Source organism: Bos grunniens, chromosome 16 (genome assembly GCF_055505025.1).
Source record: "Bos grunniens cultivar Pamir isolate PY7600 chromosome 16, Bosgru_T2T1.0, whole genome shotgun sequence".
In the NCBI taxonomy this organism is placed as follows: Eukaryota; Metazoa; Chordata; class Mammalia; order Artiodactyla; family Bovidae; genus Bos; species Bos grunniens.
In genome coordinates, this window is record NC_141180.1 from 47559465 (window position 1) to 47578406 (window position 18942).

Consider the following 18942-nt stretch of genomic DNA (forward strand, 5'->3'; position numbering starts at 1 on the left):
GTTCCCTGATTTTACAAATAGCCCAGTACCCATACAAATTCTCCAAACAGCAAATAGGAAACTGTGTGATGTTTTCCCTTCTCTCCTTTCAGTCATTAAATCCCATTAATCCTATACCTGAACAGCATTTAGAATTTGATTCCTTCTCACTAATATTGCCTCAGTTAACTACTTATCATTTTTTGAACAGGTTACCTAAACCTTCCACCTGCAGTAGCTTCTAAGCCATTTCTCTGCATCCAATTTTATCTTTCCCAATACAAGCCTCGTACCATTACCGAAGTCTTCCTTCTAAAACATTTCATACAGAAATTCTTCCATGTTGCTTCACTGCATTCAGGATAAAATCTAAACTACCTGGGAGAGATCTGGCCTAACATGACCCTAACTACCTGGTCGCATTCTTCTGGGTTTTCTCTGCAGGATTCTGTGCGTCATTCATACCATGCTACATCTGGGAAGGTAGAGCAGAGCTTGCATGAGCTCCCACATTCTAAACATTCTATTTTCTCCATGTAGGAATGCTCTCCCTCTCATCCTTACTTATGTAACTTACAGTCACCATTAAGACTTGGCTTAGCCAACTACTTGAAGAAGTGTTTCTGACCATGCCATTCTCCCCCTTCCTTTCTCTTCCTTTTGGACTGATTCAAATCCACATTCTCTGTATCCCACAACAACCAGTGTTTTCATAGCAATAATGACACTGAATATGCATATTTTCTTGTCTGCAAGTAAACACTCATCTTCTCAAGGAAAGTACCATATTTCCCTTATTTCTACATCCTCTGTGTCCAACTCATTATAATTGCTCATTAAATATTTAATAGGCAAATGGATTATACTGGAGTGGGTTCTGAACTTAACATATAAACCATCAAGTAAACCAAAACCACCCTTGGAAATTCCTTAGGAAGGCATTACACTGAAGGCCAATTTGCTGTCTCATCATAGTTAAGCTAGCACAGTTTTTCCTCTAGCACTGAAACGCTAGTTTCTTTGGAGGCCCATCCATACTTACAATCCACTTAATGACAATGTTTTATAAAAACTATGCATTTTTAAGCACTAGAATTTATATCCCATGAAACTCCAAGGATGGCAAGTAGAAACTGATGTGGAGTAGAAGAACAGCAGTTTCTCTCTCATACTGAGGTTACTCTGAATATGCTTAGCAAGAGCAATGGCAGAATCACCAGCTTCTTCCTTGCTTCCTTTCCACTCTCTTTTCTTCCCCTCCCTCATCCCTCCTTCATTCCTATCTATGTTATCTGTTGCTAAGCCTATTTCTCTGAATTCATATAAATGATGATGTGAATCCACCCTACTGACACGCCTATAAGGATTGTTCACAACCAGTATTTCTCTCATAATCTATTCCCACCAAGATTATGTAGCACTTTAAACAATATTGGCAAATATAGGAACATACAAGCATAGCCACAAGCATGCTAAACTCTTGTGCCATCTATTAGGCTGAAAGAAGTTCAAATATTCACAAAAATGTGAAGAAAGTATAAAGAAATGTCTCAGCTGCTGTACTTACATTTCAAAATAAACATTCCAAAATATAGGCTAGAAGAATGCTATGGCTAATTGAAAATCATCAGACAATAAGTATGAAGTGAGTGAAAACTCAGCTAGTTACTAATTAACTTCAGTGGGTCCACTAAAGAAGCCTATCTCAGAGCAAACACTGGACAGAAGAGATTTGAGGATGCTGCCATTTGGGTGAGTACTAACAATTCACCAAAATAACATAAGTCACCATAAGCATACACTGAGTACAGATTTGCTTCTCAGAAAAACTTAAGAACTGAAATAACCCCATCAAGTTCCAAGAATTAAATAAATATTTGTATGTGTTTATAAAGCACATATTAAAATGTATAAAATGCATTTAAAAGCATATTTGATAACCTAAAAGAATAAAAAAACTGGGAGATTACACATACAAAACTTTCATTTTATAAAAATCATGTAAACATAATTATATTTCCATTTTTTATATTTATGGCAATTCTATAGTTACTATACATGGATGTAAAATTACATTACCATATAAAAGTGTACCTGCTTCAATACATAAAATAATTTAGTTTTTATCTATAAATGAAGTCACTCAGTTGTGTCCGACTCTTTGCGACCCCATGGAGTGTAGCCTACCGGGCTCCTCTGTCCACGGGATCTTCCAGGCAATAGTACTGGAGTGGATTGCCATTTCCTTCTCCAGCGGATCTTCCCAACCCAGGGATCGAACCCGGGTCTCCCGCATTGTAGACAGACGCTTTATTGTCTGAGCCACCAGGGAAGTCCTTAGTTTTTATCTATAGCACATACCTAAAACAGAAGTTCTGAAATAGGAGAAGAAATGCCAAACAAGAGAAATAGTGTAGGCATTTCAATGAGTAAGAAAACCATCTGGCCAGCTTGAAAATCTGCTTCTGTGTAAGAAAAAATTTTTTAACAATCATCAATTGATTAATTGTCTACGTACTCAAGGTTTAGAGCAGAAGTACGAGTGACACTAGCTCCCTCTACTAAGCTCCAGGCAGCTTCCCTTCATCTTACCATCTAAAACTCTCCCTTCTTTCCTATGAAGTCCCATGGTCCTTAATCTATATACTTCTCATACCAGAGATAATTATCACTTTTACACTTAGTATAAATTTTATACCTTATCTTCCCCACTAGACCATAAACTCTTTTAGAGTAAGAGTTATGCTTAATTCAGATCTGTACACCCACTTATCTACCAGAGTACTCTGCTCATTCTCAATAAATAAATATTTTATAAATACACAAAAAGATAGGTTCTCCTGAAAATACATTTTCAGCATTTCTTCTAAAGAACCTATGTACCATATTACTTCCTATTTTTCTTCCTACTTCTCAGTAGTTCCTGTTTTACCAGTTTTTAAAAAAATTCATTTATTTGGCTGCTTCAAGTCTCAGTTGGTGCATGCGGGTTTAGTTACCCTGTGGTATGTGGGGTCTTAGTTCCCCAAGAAGGAATTGAACCTGTGTCCCTTAATTGGAAGACAGAGTCTTAACCACTGGGCCACCAGGGATGTCCTTAGTTAACCACTTTTGCTAACTTATTTTATCCCTGTTCCTGGAGGGAAACGTTTCATCCATTCACTTACTTGCTCATTCAAAACCTCCAGTAAGCGCCAAGTCCCTACTATGTGTTAAGTGGTGTGCTAGGTGCAGGGTTGCACCAGTGGGTAAGTCTTTAGGGAGCTTTGAGCCCAGCAGGAAGGACAGATAAGTAAATAATTATAAAGCAATGTGCTAATTTGTATGATAGATACAAACACATGATACTGTTTAAGAGTATTTCTATAATTTAAGAGTGCTTCTCCAACTTTCTGCCTGCACTTTATCATTTCCCCATATAATATTCCCTCCACTGGTCATCAATCCATCTGCCTACCTGTTTCTTCATTCAACTTTAATATACACCTTTGATACAAAATAGAGAAGATGCCCAAGAATAAAGTGAAAAATCAGACTTCCTCCCATCTTTTCCCCAGTGATTCAGTTTGCCTTCCTGAAGGTAAGCACTAATGTCCAGTACATAATTCAGGGACAGTCAATGTAGACACAGCCATATATGCACACATATGTGGTCTTACTTTAAAAGAGAGTAGCATACTTTATATTCTGTCTGCATCTTGCTTTTCTTATTTCATAACATATCTTAGAAATTGCATTGTCTCAGCCCATATTGGGTGACATCATTCTTTTTAATGAATATAAAGTATTTCACTGCACGAATATGTTAAGTATATCTCTTGGAAGTGAAATTGCTGGGTCCCAGAATATGTGCATTTTTAATTTTGATAGATACTAACATAGAGACTTCACCAATTTTAATTTCCTATAAAATAGGAAATATTCACCTCCATAACTTAAATTACAATCTTTATGGTAATGGCTCCCAAATCTGTATCCATATTCTGACCCATATTTATTATCTGTGGTATTTCCATATACATATTTCTTGGAACCTTAGGAAAAAGCTTTTTAAAACCAAATTTATAATTTTACTCTTAACACACTCTTCATAAGTTCACTGCTGCTTCTGCTGCTGCTAAGTCGCTTCAGTCGTGTCAGACTCTGTGCTACCCCATAGACGGCAGCCCACCAGGCTCCCCTGTCCCTGGGATTCTCCAGGCAAGAACACTGGAGTGGGTTGCCATTTCCTTCTCCAATGCATGAAAGTGAAGAGTGAAAGTGAAGCCGCTCAGTCGTGTCCGACTCTTAGCGACCCCATGGACTGCAGCCTAGCAGGCTCCTCCGTCCATGGGATTTTCTAGGCAAGAGTACTGGAGTGGGGTGCTATCGCCTTCTCTGTCGTAAGTTCACTACATATATTAATTCTCCATGATCCCAACCAAATGCTTTTCTACCCACATTCAATTAATGAACTGTTAAGACATATCAATCCTATATATTCTATGACACCCGTCTTCTTATTTTCTCAGACAAAATCTGACTGACAAGGGTCCAGTTCAGAATGCCTGGATTACTAAATTCTAACTACTCAACTTGTTCCTCTCTGCTTGCTTACCAGTGATTTTGCTCACATCATCCTCTCTGCCTGAAATATCCTCTCAAATCAGTCCCCCTGTTGGAATTGCATTAAGCCTAACCTAAACACTATATCCATTCATAACAAATTTTCTTTTATGAATTTATTAACAACACTTAGGTCTTTCACTATATTCTAATTTATAACACAGTTATAAGATAAATTATAAACTCTTAACACAGTTTGATAAACTCACACTGCCAAGGCACTCAAAATGTGTTTACCAAATGAAAGAATGAATTTTTTGCAATAAACTAATTCCTGTAAGTCAGATAATTCAAAAGCAGAAAACATGCTATAGAGGATAATTGCTTCTTCTTTCCTTACCTCTTTCCCTTTTTCCTTCCTCCCTCTCTTTCCCTCCTTCCCTTATTTCTTCCTTTTCCTCTTTCCCTCTCCCTCCCTCCCTCTTTTCCTCCCTTCTTCCTTCCCTCTCCTTCCTTCTTGTCTTTCAGGTAATAAGACTATTTTAAAGTCTGTGAGATAAAGGCCCCTATTTAAGAATTAAATTCCAGAATACTAACAATGTGAAATATTTCCAATAAACTACATTTTCCCCTTGCATTGATTTTGATGAAAAATAGGGAAAAGGATAAAGAATAAAGGAAAAGGTGAAATATACTACTAAAATGATTGAGTTTCTCTTCAAAACTAAAAAATCATCTAAATACAGTCAAGGTTACTCTTAACTACTATGTAGAAGAGAAAACTCAACTGCAATGTACCTATGGCCTATTGTTAAACCAAGTTTAAAATGGGTGAAATAATTTACAAGTTTCACAAAAACTTGCAGAAGAACTATGTAAAGCATTATAAACCCTATATGTCTGGTTTTCAAAATTAAAAACCATGATTTTAAAAATCACTATCTGCAGTAAAATTTACATTTAAAAAATTTAGAAGAATTGATTATGCTTCCCTATACATAAAGTATTGCTAGTTAAAAAAATAAATGATCATTATATTTCATTAAAAATTATTCAGCTCTCATTTACTAAAATAGTAGAGAGCTATCAAATCTCTGTCAAGAAGTAGAGAACTATTACATTACAACTTGTAAATAATTGAGAAAAACAATACTACCATGCACATGCAAGTGTTGGTTATACTTGACTCACCTCTCCCCCATTAACATATTCCATCACAAAACATAAACGGTCTTTTGTCTGGAAGGAATATTTCAGGGACTTGAAATGAAAAAGAAAACATGTTATATTATAATCCTACGTTTTTACAACAGTATCAAAAATAGAACACTTAGAAACAGTAAGTGTGATTGATATATTGTTTATGTTCCTTAAGAGTCTATTTATTCCTTTAAGAACACGTAAATAAAAATTTATGAGAAATATAAAACAAATTTTGTGAAGATCAGCAATGGGCATTATTTTGGGAAAAACTAAAATTATAATTATTAGTAAAACAATCCTAACTCTCAAAAGTTTCTTCCTTTTGAAAGTCTATCTGTTATTTTTAATCTTAAAACACTTCATTGGGACCAGGAACACACAAGAACTTTGCAAATCAAAGAAAATGGCATACCTAAATAAATGTGACTGAAAATGTTATTTTTCATACTTAATTGCTATAATAAAACTCCCTTAAATATAAGATGTTATGATTGTAACATCTTTCCTCTATTCACTTACTGTTAAAAAGGGATGTCTAGTATTCTTTAATACTCTGCTTTCAGTTAAAGTGTGCGCCACTTCATCCTACAAAAGAAAAAGGCAAGTAAACTTTTAATATATGTTCCGAGCACAAATAATATAAAAATTTCACTATTTCTCTAAGACCAGAAGAGATTAAACCCAGACACAGAAAAAGATTTTAAACACATGCTCCTTTATTGCTTAGCTTCTTTTCTACCAAAAAAAAAAAAAATTCAAATTAGTGATTTAAATCAGATGGCTATCATGTATAAACTCAGTCATACTTTATCAAAGTATATCAATAATGATATAATAATAAGCAAAAATTACCAGGGACACAGAAAATGAAATAGTAAGCGTTTCCCCTTCAAGATAATGTCCTGTAAGTTAACAGCTAGGCATGGAGTAGTTATTATTTCCATGTTTGTATTACATTGTATTCAGGGGGATACAAAGGATATATTTCAGTAAAGATCATAGAATTGGTAAGTCTTCTACCTAAAAGAAAAATAAGTTATTGAAAAGAGGAACACAGTACACATTAAAAGGTTTAATTCTAAATTATACATTTCAGAAACAAAAATAGTATAAAACTGTATATTTTTGTTTTGTGGCTTTTTAGCATGCTTTTCTTTTTTTTTTAAAAAAAAAAGGTCATAGCCTATTCTAGGACACTTTCAAGATCTGGATATATCTAAAGCCAAAAATACACTAAGACTGTATTTCCCCAATTTTGTACATAAATTTCATCTTGACATCAAAAGTGAACTAGGGAAGATTTTCTTCAACATGGAGAACTGGAAAAATGTTGCCTATCTCAAAAATAATACTATTTTAAAGAAGAAAGGAAAGGAAGATAAATGCTGAACTAACACAACATCTCCGGTCTCTGCTTCTGCCAAGATCCTAAACAAAGCCCTTGCTGGATCAATTTATTAACACTGCCAGCAAATCAAGATTATAAGTAAGAAGTGGAAACTTTAGGACACTGTATTAATCTTTACAAAAGCATCTGACCTTATTTAGAAGATAAACGTGCAAGAGAATGATCAAAGATGCTAAAATCCAAAAGCCATTCCAAGAGAGTGAGACCAATTCTTTTTTTTTTTAATTAGTTTTACTTGGAGGATAATTACTTTACAATACTGTCATGGTCTCTGTCACACATCAGTATGAATTGGCCATAGGTATACACGCGTCCCCTCCATCCTGAACTCCCCTCCTCTCCCCCAACCCTGTCTCCTCCAGGTTGTCACAGAGCACCAGCTTTAGGTGCCCTGCCTCATATGTCAAACTTGCATTGACATATGGTAATGTGTATGTTTCAATGCTATTCTCTCAAACCACCCCATCCTCTCCTTCTCCCACTGAGTCCAAAAGTCTGTTCTTTACGTCTGTGTCTCTTTTGCTGCTCCGTACATAGGATCATAAGTACCATCTTTCTAGGTTCCATATGTATGCATTAATATACGGTGTTTGTCTTTCTCTTTCTGACTTACTTCACTCTGTATAATAGGCTCTAGGTACATGTGTCTTTTTCAATTAAGTAAAGTGTAATGACAAAGTATTTAAAACCAGTGGAATAAAGTATGGGTAAGAAAGCATTCAAGTCTTATTTGGTTAATAAGAACCAGGTTTAAATGCTCAAACAACATGAAAACCACAATCATCTCATACCATAAATTTTAAATTAATTAGAACACCAAACATCTTAATAAAAAATAATAAATATAAATGATATCAGAACTAATTTCTATACCCACAACGCTTACCATAATGATTAGTACACAGTAGGTAGTTGTTAAATGTTTGTTGAACTTAACAGTTTATCATAGGAATGAATTCCAAGATGTCACATATGTGGGACTTTCATTCAATCATTTATTCTTTCAATAAATATGAAACAAATATACTCTGGGTATTGTTCTATCCACTGAAGACAGGATACTGAACACCACAGACAAAAGTCCTGCCCTCCTGGAGCTACCATTCCAGTTGGCCAGATGGTAGTCAGCATTAATGAAAAAAACAAAGAAGACAAGGGAATGCTAAAGTTTATGAGAATCAAATAATGGATACAAAATACTGTGATTCATGGGGTCGCAAAGAGTCGGACATGACTGAGCGACTGAACTGAACTAAAGGATTATACAAGTGGCTATTTTATGGGCTATAAAACTGAATTCATTGATTAAAAAATGAAATCTTTGACATGCACTTACTAAATAATAACAGTGCAAGTATAAAATCATTTTTTTAAAAAGACATATGATTCTTTTGCTCATGGAGTTTACATGCTATTGGAGAAGACACTGGTGCATATCAAATTGATATAAACCCAATTTAAGAAATAATTATGAATTCTGATAAGTGATCTTATGAGAAAGTGGGGTAAAGAAGGAAAATTAATGCTACTGGAAGATCACAGGTTGAGTAATATGATAGTGTAGGACTGAGGGATTGGGGCACACAACTGATTTCTGGTTTTAAATTTGCTCAGGCTCCTCTCAGAAGGACAGCAAAACAGGAGTGATCAATTAGGAGACAACTGCAGTGTAAGAGTGAAAGTAGGATGGCTAGGATGACTGCAGTGGCACTGGGAGCAAGAAAAGTGTTTGAAATATTTTTGAGATATAAAATTAACAGTGAAAAACTAACAGCTATATGCTTCCAACAGAGGATAAAGCAGAAGTATTACTTTATATGCAGTCAGAGAAGGCAACATTTACCAGTTATGCTTTAGGATTTTAAGTGATCTGAGGCAGTAAACTAGGAAAAGACTAAAAACAGAGAAGCATGAAACCCATTTGGAAAAGACATTCTAGCACTTCAGTTAATATTTCTGGCAGCTATTTCATTCTATTTTGTTGAAACAAGCTCATTACATGTAATAGTTATTTTTCTAAATCACTTAGTAAGTTCCATGAAAGATTATTTTTTCCCTATATTCTGTAATCTGCCTAACCACATTAAAGGAGTCAAGTAAAGATGTAGGTAGGCAAAAGCTAAAACAGTATTTCTTTGTTATAAGAATGAAACCAGAATTAATACCATGTACATATATTTTATGTAATAAAATGTATTTTCTACCATACTTTACATCTGATCAAATTAAAATTTTCTCCTTAATGCAAATTTAATGGTACAGTATTTCACATACTAATTAGTTTCTGCTATGAAGATAAGGTATGCACAAGCTAAAAAATAAACACAGATGTCAATAATTTTTAATTACAGTTAAAAGCAACATGTCAAAACAAAAAGTTATAAATAACAGTGATAAAACGTAGGGGCTAAAACAATATGATGATTTTCTAAAAATCCATTTGTTGATCATGATTACAAATAGAGTGCTTGGGTATATAAGTAAAATGTTTTCATGAAAAAGCTTTCAAAATTTAGTTTCATATATATTCATCCATGGCAAAAGACTAATGAATTTTAAAATCTAATTTCTTTCATAGAAAGCAGCTTAGGGAGAATGGAATTTTTCATGGATTTTTTGCAAACATGACACAGAAGAATAGTCTTCCTCATACTCATTTTTCCAATCCTCTCTAATTTATCACTACCCTTTACCAAACATGGTCTAAAATTCTCCTTTTCATTCTCCCCACTTATTGCTTTTTGGTAGTTCAGTTTTTGGCGGAAGGTGAACAAGGAGCAAATGATGACAGAGAAACAGAAGAGAACATCTCGATCACTGCGGGCACCAAGGGTGTCGTCTGCTTTAATCCTTGTAGTAACTGAGCAGGTGTCTTTGATTATTCCCATTTTATATGAGGTAACTGAGGTTCACAGAAGTTAAGCTGCTCAAATTGCAGGTGAAAAGGTCAAGACTGATCTCATCTAAGTCCAACACCAATGGTCATTTCCAACAACTCAGTAGCAACTTAACCAGGTACACTTTAACTCTGTTCACATTATTTTCTCCATTTTGACCACAAGAGTTTAAAGACTGACTTCATGAAGCTGGTTGAAATCAAAATACATGACATCTAAAGCATTTAAAAAAAAAATAATCCAGAGCTATGAATGAGGCCTAGAGGAGAAGATGAAGGAGGTGGGGAAGCAGGGAGAAAAGGGGAGAAAAGATTTTACCTTGGTATCTTTACTCTTAATCAACCACAATGACTACAAGTGATCATTATGTACCTGCTCTGTTTTGACAAGCCGTATGTCAGAAATCTATATATTTTTCCCCATAGAAAGGGTGTCGTATTTGGTGTTGTTTGGTCATTAAGTTGTATCTGACTCTTGCAACCCCATGGACTGTAGCCCACCAGGCTCCTCTGTCCATGGGATTTCCCAGGCAAGAATAATGGAGTGGGTTACCATTTCCTTCTCCAGGAGATGTTCCCAACCCAGGGACTGAATCCATGTCTCCTATTGCAGGTGAATTCTTTACCAACTGAGCCACCATATTATTATTATTATTCAATCTGTCATGCAATCCTGATGGTTCTTCATCAAAATATGCTGAATATGACTGAATATGTCTTACCACCTCCACTGCTAATACCCTGATGCAAGCCACTATAATCAATTATCTGGATTATTGTAGTTAACTCCTAACAAGCTCCCTGCTTCCACAGTCTATTCTCAACACTACAGCCAAGGTGATATTAAAATGAAAACTATATCATGTGACTATACATGATATAGTAAAAAAAAAAAAGTATAAAAACTTCCAATGGCTGACCAGTACAATGAGTAAAAACCAATATCCTTACAGCATCTACCATTATCATAAACAACTCTCCACTGTTTTTACTCTATGCAGGCCATGCTAGACTAGATTCCTAGCTATTTTTAAAATATGCTGCTTCCTCAGTGCTTTTTTTGGTTGTGATTTCCTCTATCAGGAATATTCTTCCTCCCAAATACCTGAATGGTTTGCTTCCTCATTTCCTTCGAATGTTCACTGAAATTTCACTTTCTCAATGAGTTCTTCTGTGATCATTTAAGACAGCAAAACCCACAAAAATCACTGCTGCTGCTGCTGCTAAGTCACTTCAGCGTGTCCGACTCTGTGCGACCCCAGAGACGGCAGCCCACCAGGCTCCCCCGTCCCTGGGATTCTCCAGGCAAGAACACTGGAGTGGGTTGCCATTTCCTTCTCCAACACTAACACTACACAAAAACTAGTGGAACTACTAAATGAATTCAGCAAGACAGCAGGATAAAACATCAATATACACAAATCTCTTTCATTACACTAACAATGATATATCAACAAGGGGAAGTAAAAAAAAAAATCCTGTTTGAAATCACATCAAGAAAATAAAATACCAAGGAGGTGAAAAATCTATACATTGAAAACTATAAAACACTGATAAAGGAAACTGAAGACAATTCAAAAATGAAAGGGAAAGATCCCATGCCCTTGGGCTGGAACAATTAATATCATTAAAATGGCCATACCCAAAGCAATTTACAGATTTAATGCAATTTTTATCCAAATACCTATGACTTTATTCATAGAACTGGAACAAATATTCTTAAAATTCATATGGAACCACAAAAGACCCTGAATTGCCAAAGCAATCTTGAGATGGAAGATCAGAGCTGGAAATATCATGCTCCCTGACATCAGACTATATCACAGAGCTACAGTAATCAAAACAGCATGGTACAGGCACAAAAACTGATTTATAGCCCAACAGTACAGAATAGAGAGCCCATAAATAAACCCATGCACCTATAGTCAATCCATGACAAAGGAGGCAAGTATATAAAAGGGAGAAAAGACAGCTTCTTCAACAAATGGTGATGGGAGAGTTAAACAGCTGCATATAGATCGATAAAATTAGAACACTCCCTAACACCGTATACAAAAATAAACTCAAAATGATTTAAAGACCTAAATATAAGACATGACACAACAAAACTCCTTGACCAGAACACAGGCAAAATATTCTTGGACATAAATTAATGCAGTATTTTCTTAGGTCAGTCTCTGAAAACAAAAGAAGTATAAGCAAAAATAAAACAAAAAATGGGACTTAAATAAACTTAAAATTTTTCTGCACAGCAAAGGAAACCATCAACAAAACAAAACAAAAAACTTAAGGAATGGGAGGAAAATATTTTCAAAGATACTACTGATAAGAAATTAATATCTAAAATATACAAGAAGCTCATAGAACTCAATTAAAAAAAAAAAAAACCTAATTAAAAAGTGGGCAGAAGCACTAAACAGACATTCCTCCAAAGAAGATACTCAACATCACTAATTATTTTTGCTGTTGTTTAGCTGCTAAGTCATATCCAACTCTTTTGCAACCCCATGGACTATAGCCCACCAGACTCCTCTGTCCACAGGATTTTCCAGGCAAGAATACTGGAGTGGGTTGCCATGCCCTCCTCCAGGGGACTTTGTGACCCAGGGATTGAACCTGGGTCTCCTGCATTGGTATGCAGATTCTTTACCACTGAAGAAGCCCTCACTAATTATTAGAGAAAAGGAAATAAAAATCACAGTGGAGTACACTGTCACTTCAGTACCATTTCACACTTGTCAAAATGACTATCATCAAAAAGGCTACAAATAATAAATGCTAGAGAAGATATGGAGAAGAAGGAACTCTCACTGTTGGTAAGAATGTAAACTGGTGTAGCCACTATGGCAAACAGTATGGAAGTTCCTTAAAAAACTAAAAACAGAACTACCATATGATCCACCAATCCCACTCCCGGGCATATATTCAGAAAAAACAAAAACTACATTTAACTATGGCTGGTTCATATTGATAACTAACATAATACAATAAAGCAATTGTTCTCCAGTTAAAAATAAATCAATTTAAAAAAAATACATGCACCTCAATGTTCACAGCAGTAGTATTCATAACAGGCAAGACATGGAAACAAGTCAAGTACCCATCAGTAGATGATCAATTTAACAAGAGGTGGCATATGTACATAAACACACACACATACATACACACAATGAAATACTACTCAGCCATGAAAAGAATGAATGATGCCATCTGCAGTAACATGAAAGGACCTAGAGATCATTATACTTAGTGATGTAAGTCAGACACAGAAACACAAATACTGTATCACTTTTATGAGGAATCTAAAAAAAATTAAATGAATTCTATAAATAAAACAGACTCACAAACACAGAAAATAAACTTATTACCAGAAATGATGGACTAATTAGGCATATGGGATTAACAGATTCAAACTACTATACATAAAATAGATAAGTAACAAGGATTTATTGTGTATCTCAGAGAATTATACTTAACATGGAATATAATCTTAATATGAAATATAATCACAAAAAATAAGTGAATCACTAAGCTATACACCTGAAACTAAGATAATATTATAAACCAAGTATAATTCAATTTAATAAACACTTTAAAAGAAACTACAAAATTCTAGTTGGGAAATAAAGAATTCCTGGGGATTTAATGTACAGGATGATAAATAGTTAATAATACTGTAATGTGTATTGGAAAGATGCTAGGAAAATAAATCTTAAGAGTTCTCATGACAAGAAATAAAGTTTGTACCCATGGGTAGTGATAAATTTTAAGTAGACATATAGTAGTGATCATTTTAGTTTTATTATTCTAGTAGTTTCAAATCTACTAAGGATGCTTTTCCATTCAACAATTATATAAAATTTATCAGTACAAATAATCTATGCTAATAATCTATACTATTCACTACTTTAATAAAAAACTCAAACTGTTAGGGGAATATCAAAAAATCACTAGTATAATTAGTGACACAGGTTCCAAATACAGAGTGAAAACATTCTCCCAAACGAACATAGACTAAAATTTCCTCTGAAAAGAATAAAAGACTGTACATAATAGATAATATTATAAACTTTTGAAAATTTTAATACTATAAATAAATATCAATATACAGATATTATGCAGCTGTAGCCTAAATCAACATTTTGCTTATTTAATGGAATTTCTACAGTCTAGTCATGTGCGTGCATGAGCACACACACACGTGGACAACATAAACAAAAATTTAATAATCAACTCTTGTATTATTACCTTGGCAATAATAACTTCTTTCTTCAGAATCTTCATAGCATAATATTTTCCACTTGCCTTCTCTCGAACCAAAATAACTTTCCCAAAAGTGCCTTTACCTAGTAGTTTCAAATAGTCAAAATCATTCATTGTCTGAAAAATACAAATTAAAATATATAATATGAAACATCTGAAAAAGAGACACTGATGTATAGAACAGTCTTATGGACTCTGTGGGAGAGGGAGAGGGTGGGAAGATTTGGGAGAGTGACATTGAAACATGTAGAATATCATGTAAGAAACGAGTTGCCAGTCCAGGTTCGATGCGCGATACTGGATGCTTGGGGCTGGAGCACTGGGACGACCCAGAGGGATGGTGTGGGGAGGGAGGAGGGAGGAGGGTTCAGGATGGGGAACACATGTATGCCTGTGGCGGATTCATTTTGATATTTGGCAAAACTAATACAATTATGTAAAGTTTAAAAATAAAATTTAAAATAAAATAAAATAAAATAAAATATATAATATGAAACATCTGATGAAATTTATTTGTAAACGTTTATGTATATATTCGGCATTATCTACTCAAAATCAAATTTTACCAATTTCTAAGAACGCTTAAGTTAATCAGGATCAGCCTGGCATCGGCTTTCCCATCCATAACCATGGATGCTGGAAATAATTTAAACAATTTTCAGATAGTGGAGACAGTAATTTTGAGCACAGAATCTCTCAACTATTCATTATTGGTAAAATATAAGGGCAAAGGGAAAAATAAAACTTCCAAGTATTCAAGTTTCTAAGGATTTAGTAGTGCCACTCCCCTACATGATGAGTCAATCAAAAATGTCCTCCTCCACAAACATTTCCAAATATATCCAAGAGAAAAGTACTTTTGAATGGAGTGTTTGAGAATGTACTCTATCAAAATAAGGATGGACTCCAAGAAAAAGAAAGATACGTGTATAAGAAACACTGAAAAGAATTCTGCAGCTCAGTTCAAAGAAAGAGAACAGCAGCACATCTGCTGAGAAAACACGTGGTCCAATTCAGAAGAGGAAGTCATGAAACTCTTTAAGAATGTCTCTAACCTGCCTGTTTTCAATTTCATTTCTCATTCCCATCTCTAAGTAAGGTGATTACCAGGATTTTACTGAGGCGAATTACTACTTGCTCTCTATAGCTTCCTCTATGAATGCTTATCCTGCTCTGCTTTATTTATCCATAAACTTCCAAAAATTTGATGATGTTTGTTCCCTATGGCCTTTCCGCCATCCAGCTTTTCATTTTTGTGAACTTTTCCCTTTTAAAAATTTCTTTACTATCATTTTAATAGGCTTTAGATGATAGAGGAGGTATGCTTAGTTTACAATCTTAAATTTAAATTCCATTTAGAAGGATATTAAAATAAGAAACTGGACTTCCCTGGCAGTCCAGTGGTTAAGACTCCACACAGCAGGAGGTGCCGCTTTGCTCTCCGGTCAGGGAACTAAGATCCTGCATGTCACACAGCATGACCAAAACAATAACAGAAACAATTTAAGAGGGCGGGATTTTTTCCTACCAACAATCAGAAGTTATTGAAAAGTTTTGTGCCTTTTTAGAAGTATTTCTTTCCTCTTTACCACCCATTTGAAGTACATGTCAGAAATGCCTCAAAGCAATGACTTCAGCTTCTACCTTAAGAAACTACAAAAAGAGCAAATTAAACTCAAAAGAACTAGAAAAAAATAAATAAAATAAAGATCAGGGCAGAAATCATTTAAGGATATCCCTGGCAGTCTCTCCAGTGGTTAAGAATCTGCACTTCCACTGCAGGGAGCACAGGTTCAATCCCTGATCAAGGAACTGGAATTCCACTTGCTACATAGCATGGCACGGTGTGGCCAAAAAAAAAAAGAAAGAAAGAAAAAAGAAATCAATTAAATTTTAAAAAGAAAGAAAAGGTGGTGAGGTTAAGATGGTGGAGGAGTTAGGAGGATGTGGGGTTCATCACTCCCTACAAAAGCATCAAGAATACATTCACAAAAGAACAATTCTCAGAGAAAAGGCTGAATGCTAGAAGAGGACCTTGGACACACAAAAGGACAAGAAAGATCCCTGCAAAACCAGCTAGGACGAAAGAAAGAAGAGAGAAAAGACGAGGAGAGGTTCCCACATCTCAGGAAGCCCTCTCACCAGTGGAGAGATCAGTTGGCAGAGCAGGGGAGTTATCAGAAAAGGACAACAACAGGTCTGTGGTAGGCAGGATGAAGTGAGACCTACACAGACAGTCCATGCCCCAGCCCTGGGGCTCCAGCTTGAGAGCTGTGTTCCCGGTGCAGACCGGGGCTGGGGGCAAGAACATGGGGTTTGGGGAGCAAACCGGGGAGAGGTCTGCTGTTGGCTGCTGTGAGGAGACAGCCTGAGGGGTCGGAAGTGAGGAAATCCACAAGTAGGAATGTTTGTGGAGGAAACTCAAAGGGTCACTGTTATGTGTCAGAAGTGGAGCTGCCACTGCATCCTCTCTCTCCACCGCTGCCCTCACCTCCCCAGCAATTAGGAAGAGACCCCACTGGGGCTGGCTCTCCCACACCCAGGCACTAGGAAGGGTCCCTGCTGGGTGGCTCTCTCACACCAGTTGTAAGGTGCTGGAAAGGGCCCCGGGTGGGGCTGGCTTTTTCACACCTGTGGCCAGGACAGACTCTCTCACACTCACAGCTGCCGGCTACCCTGAGAACCCGCCCCTGGGCACTAGGTAGAGCCAGCTTCCCCACACACCTCACCAACGCCTGAGCATGCACTCTCCTGCATGCAGCAAAGTGCTGGGAAGGGCCCCCAGCACTCTGACTCTTTCATGCCTATGGCTGCCAGAGTCTCCATACTTCCTTGCCACCAGAGCTCCGTGATCCCAGTTGCCTCGCAGCCTCTGTACCCTCTTCTCATCCAGGCAAACTCATGTGTTCCAGGGCCACCTCGGGAGTAGACCCCTTTGGATGGCCCACAAGAAGAGGTTGAGGCTAAAGCCATAGCTAAGCCCTAGGGGATATGCAACTAAGGAAGAAAAGCTAGAATCTCTCCTCTCAGTTGCCCAAAAGGCAAACTGACTGTCTTGAGGCCAGCCTTATAAACTCAGCACTTATGGAACATCTGACCAGTGAGTGCTCCCGCAGCCAGGCTTTTGCAGCTGTAGACTTTCTCAGCACACACATGTGGGGACTGGGCGAGGCTAGAGTCGGAGCTGCCTCCATAGTGCCCACAACGGGTCCACACCCATGATTACTGCATCCTGGGACCTATGCTGGTGGCCTGGTGAAAACAATCTTAGAGACACCAGGGCCAACAGATGGCATACCCACAGTTGAGGTGTGGTCGAGAGCAGTGCCACCAACAGTGTAATCTGAGAGCTGGCACAAGGGTGACAGGTGACACAACAGAGCACACTCACAGGTGAACAGCTACAGTGTCTTCCCTTCCAGCATGAGTGCTCCAATCCCCCCTACCTTGCACTGCAGATCATAAACACAAAAGCTAAGGAACAGATCTGGGGTCCTCTACACCAACAATTAGGAAGCAGATCCCATCTCTGACAGGGCAGTGACAATCACAGAGCAATGAGGAGGCCCTGCTCATACCCAGTGCAGGCTCTGGTCACCAAAACATCAGTCAGACTCCTATCAATGTGATAATGGCCAACAGAGAAAAGAAGTGGCAGCTGTCTACTCAAAACAACCCTCACACAAAAAAGCATTAAACCCACAGAGGCTACTCAGAGATGTTACCACGCTAAACAGCCCTCCAAGACAATCTGAGGGTATGGTGTTGGACAGAAGAACACCCAGAGCATTTAGCCTTCAAGGCCAGCAGCGTTTGAGTGCAGGAGCTCCACTGGGCTGGGGGAAACATCTTGGAGGATGTACACAAGGTCTCATGCATGCTGGCACCCAGCACAAAGTGATAGCTCCATGGAAACCTGGATTAAACCCACCTATGGGTCTTAGAGAGACTCCTGAGTAGGTGAAGGTCAACTGTTGCTCACTGTGAAGGAAAGAACACTGGTAACAGAAGTCTCAGGGAGTGTCAATCAATATGAGATCTCCTGGAGGTCCGTGTTTTCGCACCAAGACTCGGCCCCATCCAACAACCTGCAAGCTCCAGAGCTGCAAAGCCTCAGGCCACACAACCACCAGGACAGACGGCCTAATGCATACTGAGCTCACGGCCACATCAAAACACACCCCTTGACACAGCCCTGTCCATCAGAGGCACAAGGCCCAGCTCCACCTACGAGAAGGAAGGCACCAATCCCACTCGCTAGGAAGCCTACACAAGCCCGTGGACCTACATTCTCACCAGGAAGAAGACGTCAGAAAGAGGAGGAACTATGGCCTTGTGGCCTATGGAACGGAGACCACAAACACAGAAAGACAAAATGAGACAATAGAGAAATGTGCTGCAAACAAAGAACCAAGATAAAAACCCACAAGAGCAACTAACTGAACAGGAGACAGAAAATCGACATGAAGAAGAATTGAGATTAATGATAGGAAAGATGATCCAAAATCTCAAAAAAGAGTTGGGGGCACAAATTGAGAAGATACATAAAATGTTTAATGAGGAGCTAGACGATTTAAAGAGCAAACAAATGGAGGTGAACAATACAATAACTAAAATGAAAAAGACACTAGAAGGAAGCAGCAGCAGA

General features: G+C 37.2%; 1 protein-coding gene across 13 annotated transcripts in view; it reads right to left on the minus strand.

The window, feature by feature from the left end:
• AKT3 (AKT serine/threonine kinase 3) overlaps positions 1–18942 on the minus strand; it is a 281741-nt gene that overhangs the window by 80129 nt on the left and 182670 nt on the right. For all 13 annotated transcript variants that reach the window (XR_015143515.1, XM_086344906.1, XM_086344914.1 and 10 more), the window contains 3 exons: positions 14280–14411; positions 6247–6312; positions 5716–5784 (listed from right to left, as the gene is read on the minus strand). Coding sequence is in view for 12 of the 13 variants with exons in the window: in XM_086344906.1 (XP_086201032.1) it covers positions 5716–5784; positions 6247–6312; positions 14280–14411 (267 nt within the window). In the remaining variant the exon portion in view is untranslated. The remainder of the gene's footprint in view (positions 1–5715; positions 5785–6246; positions 6313–14279; positions 14412–18942) is intronic.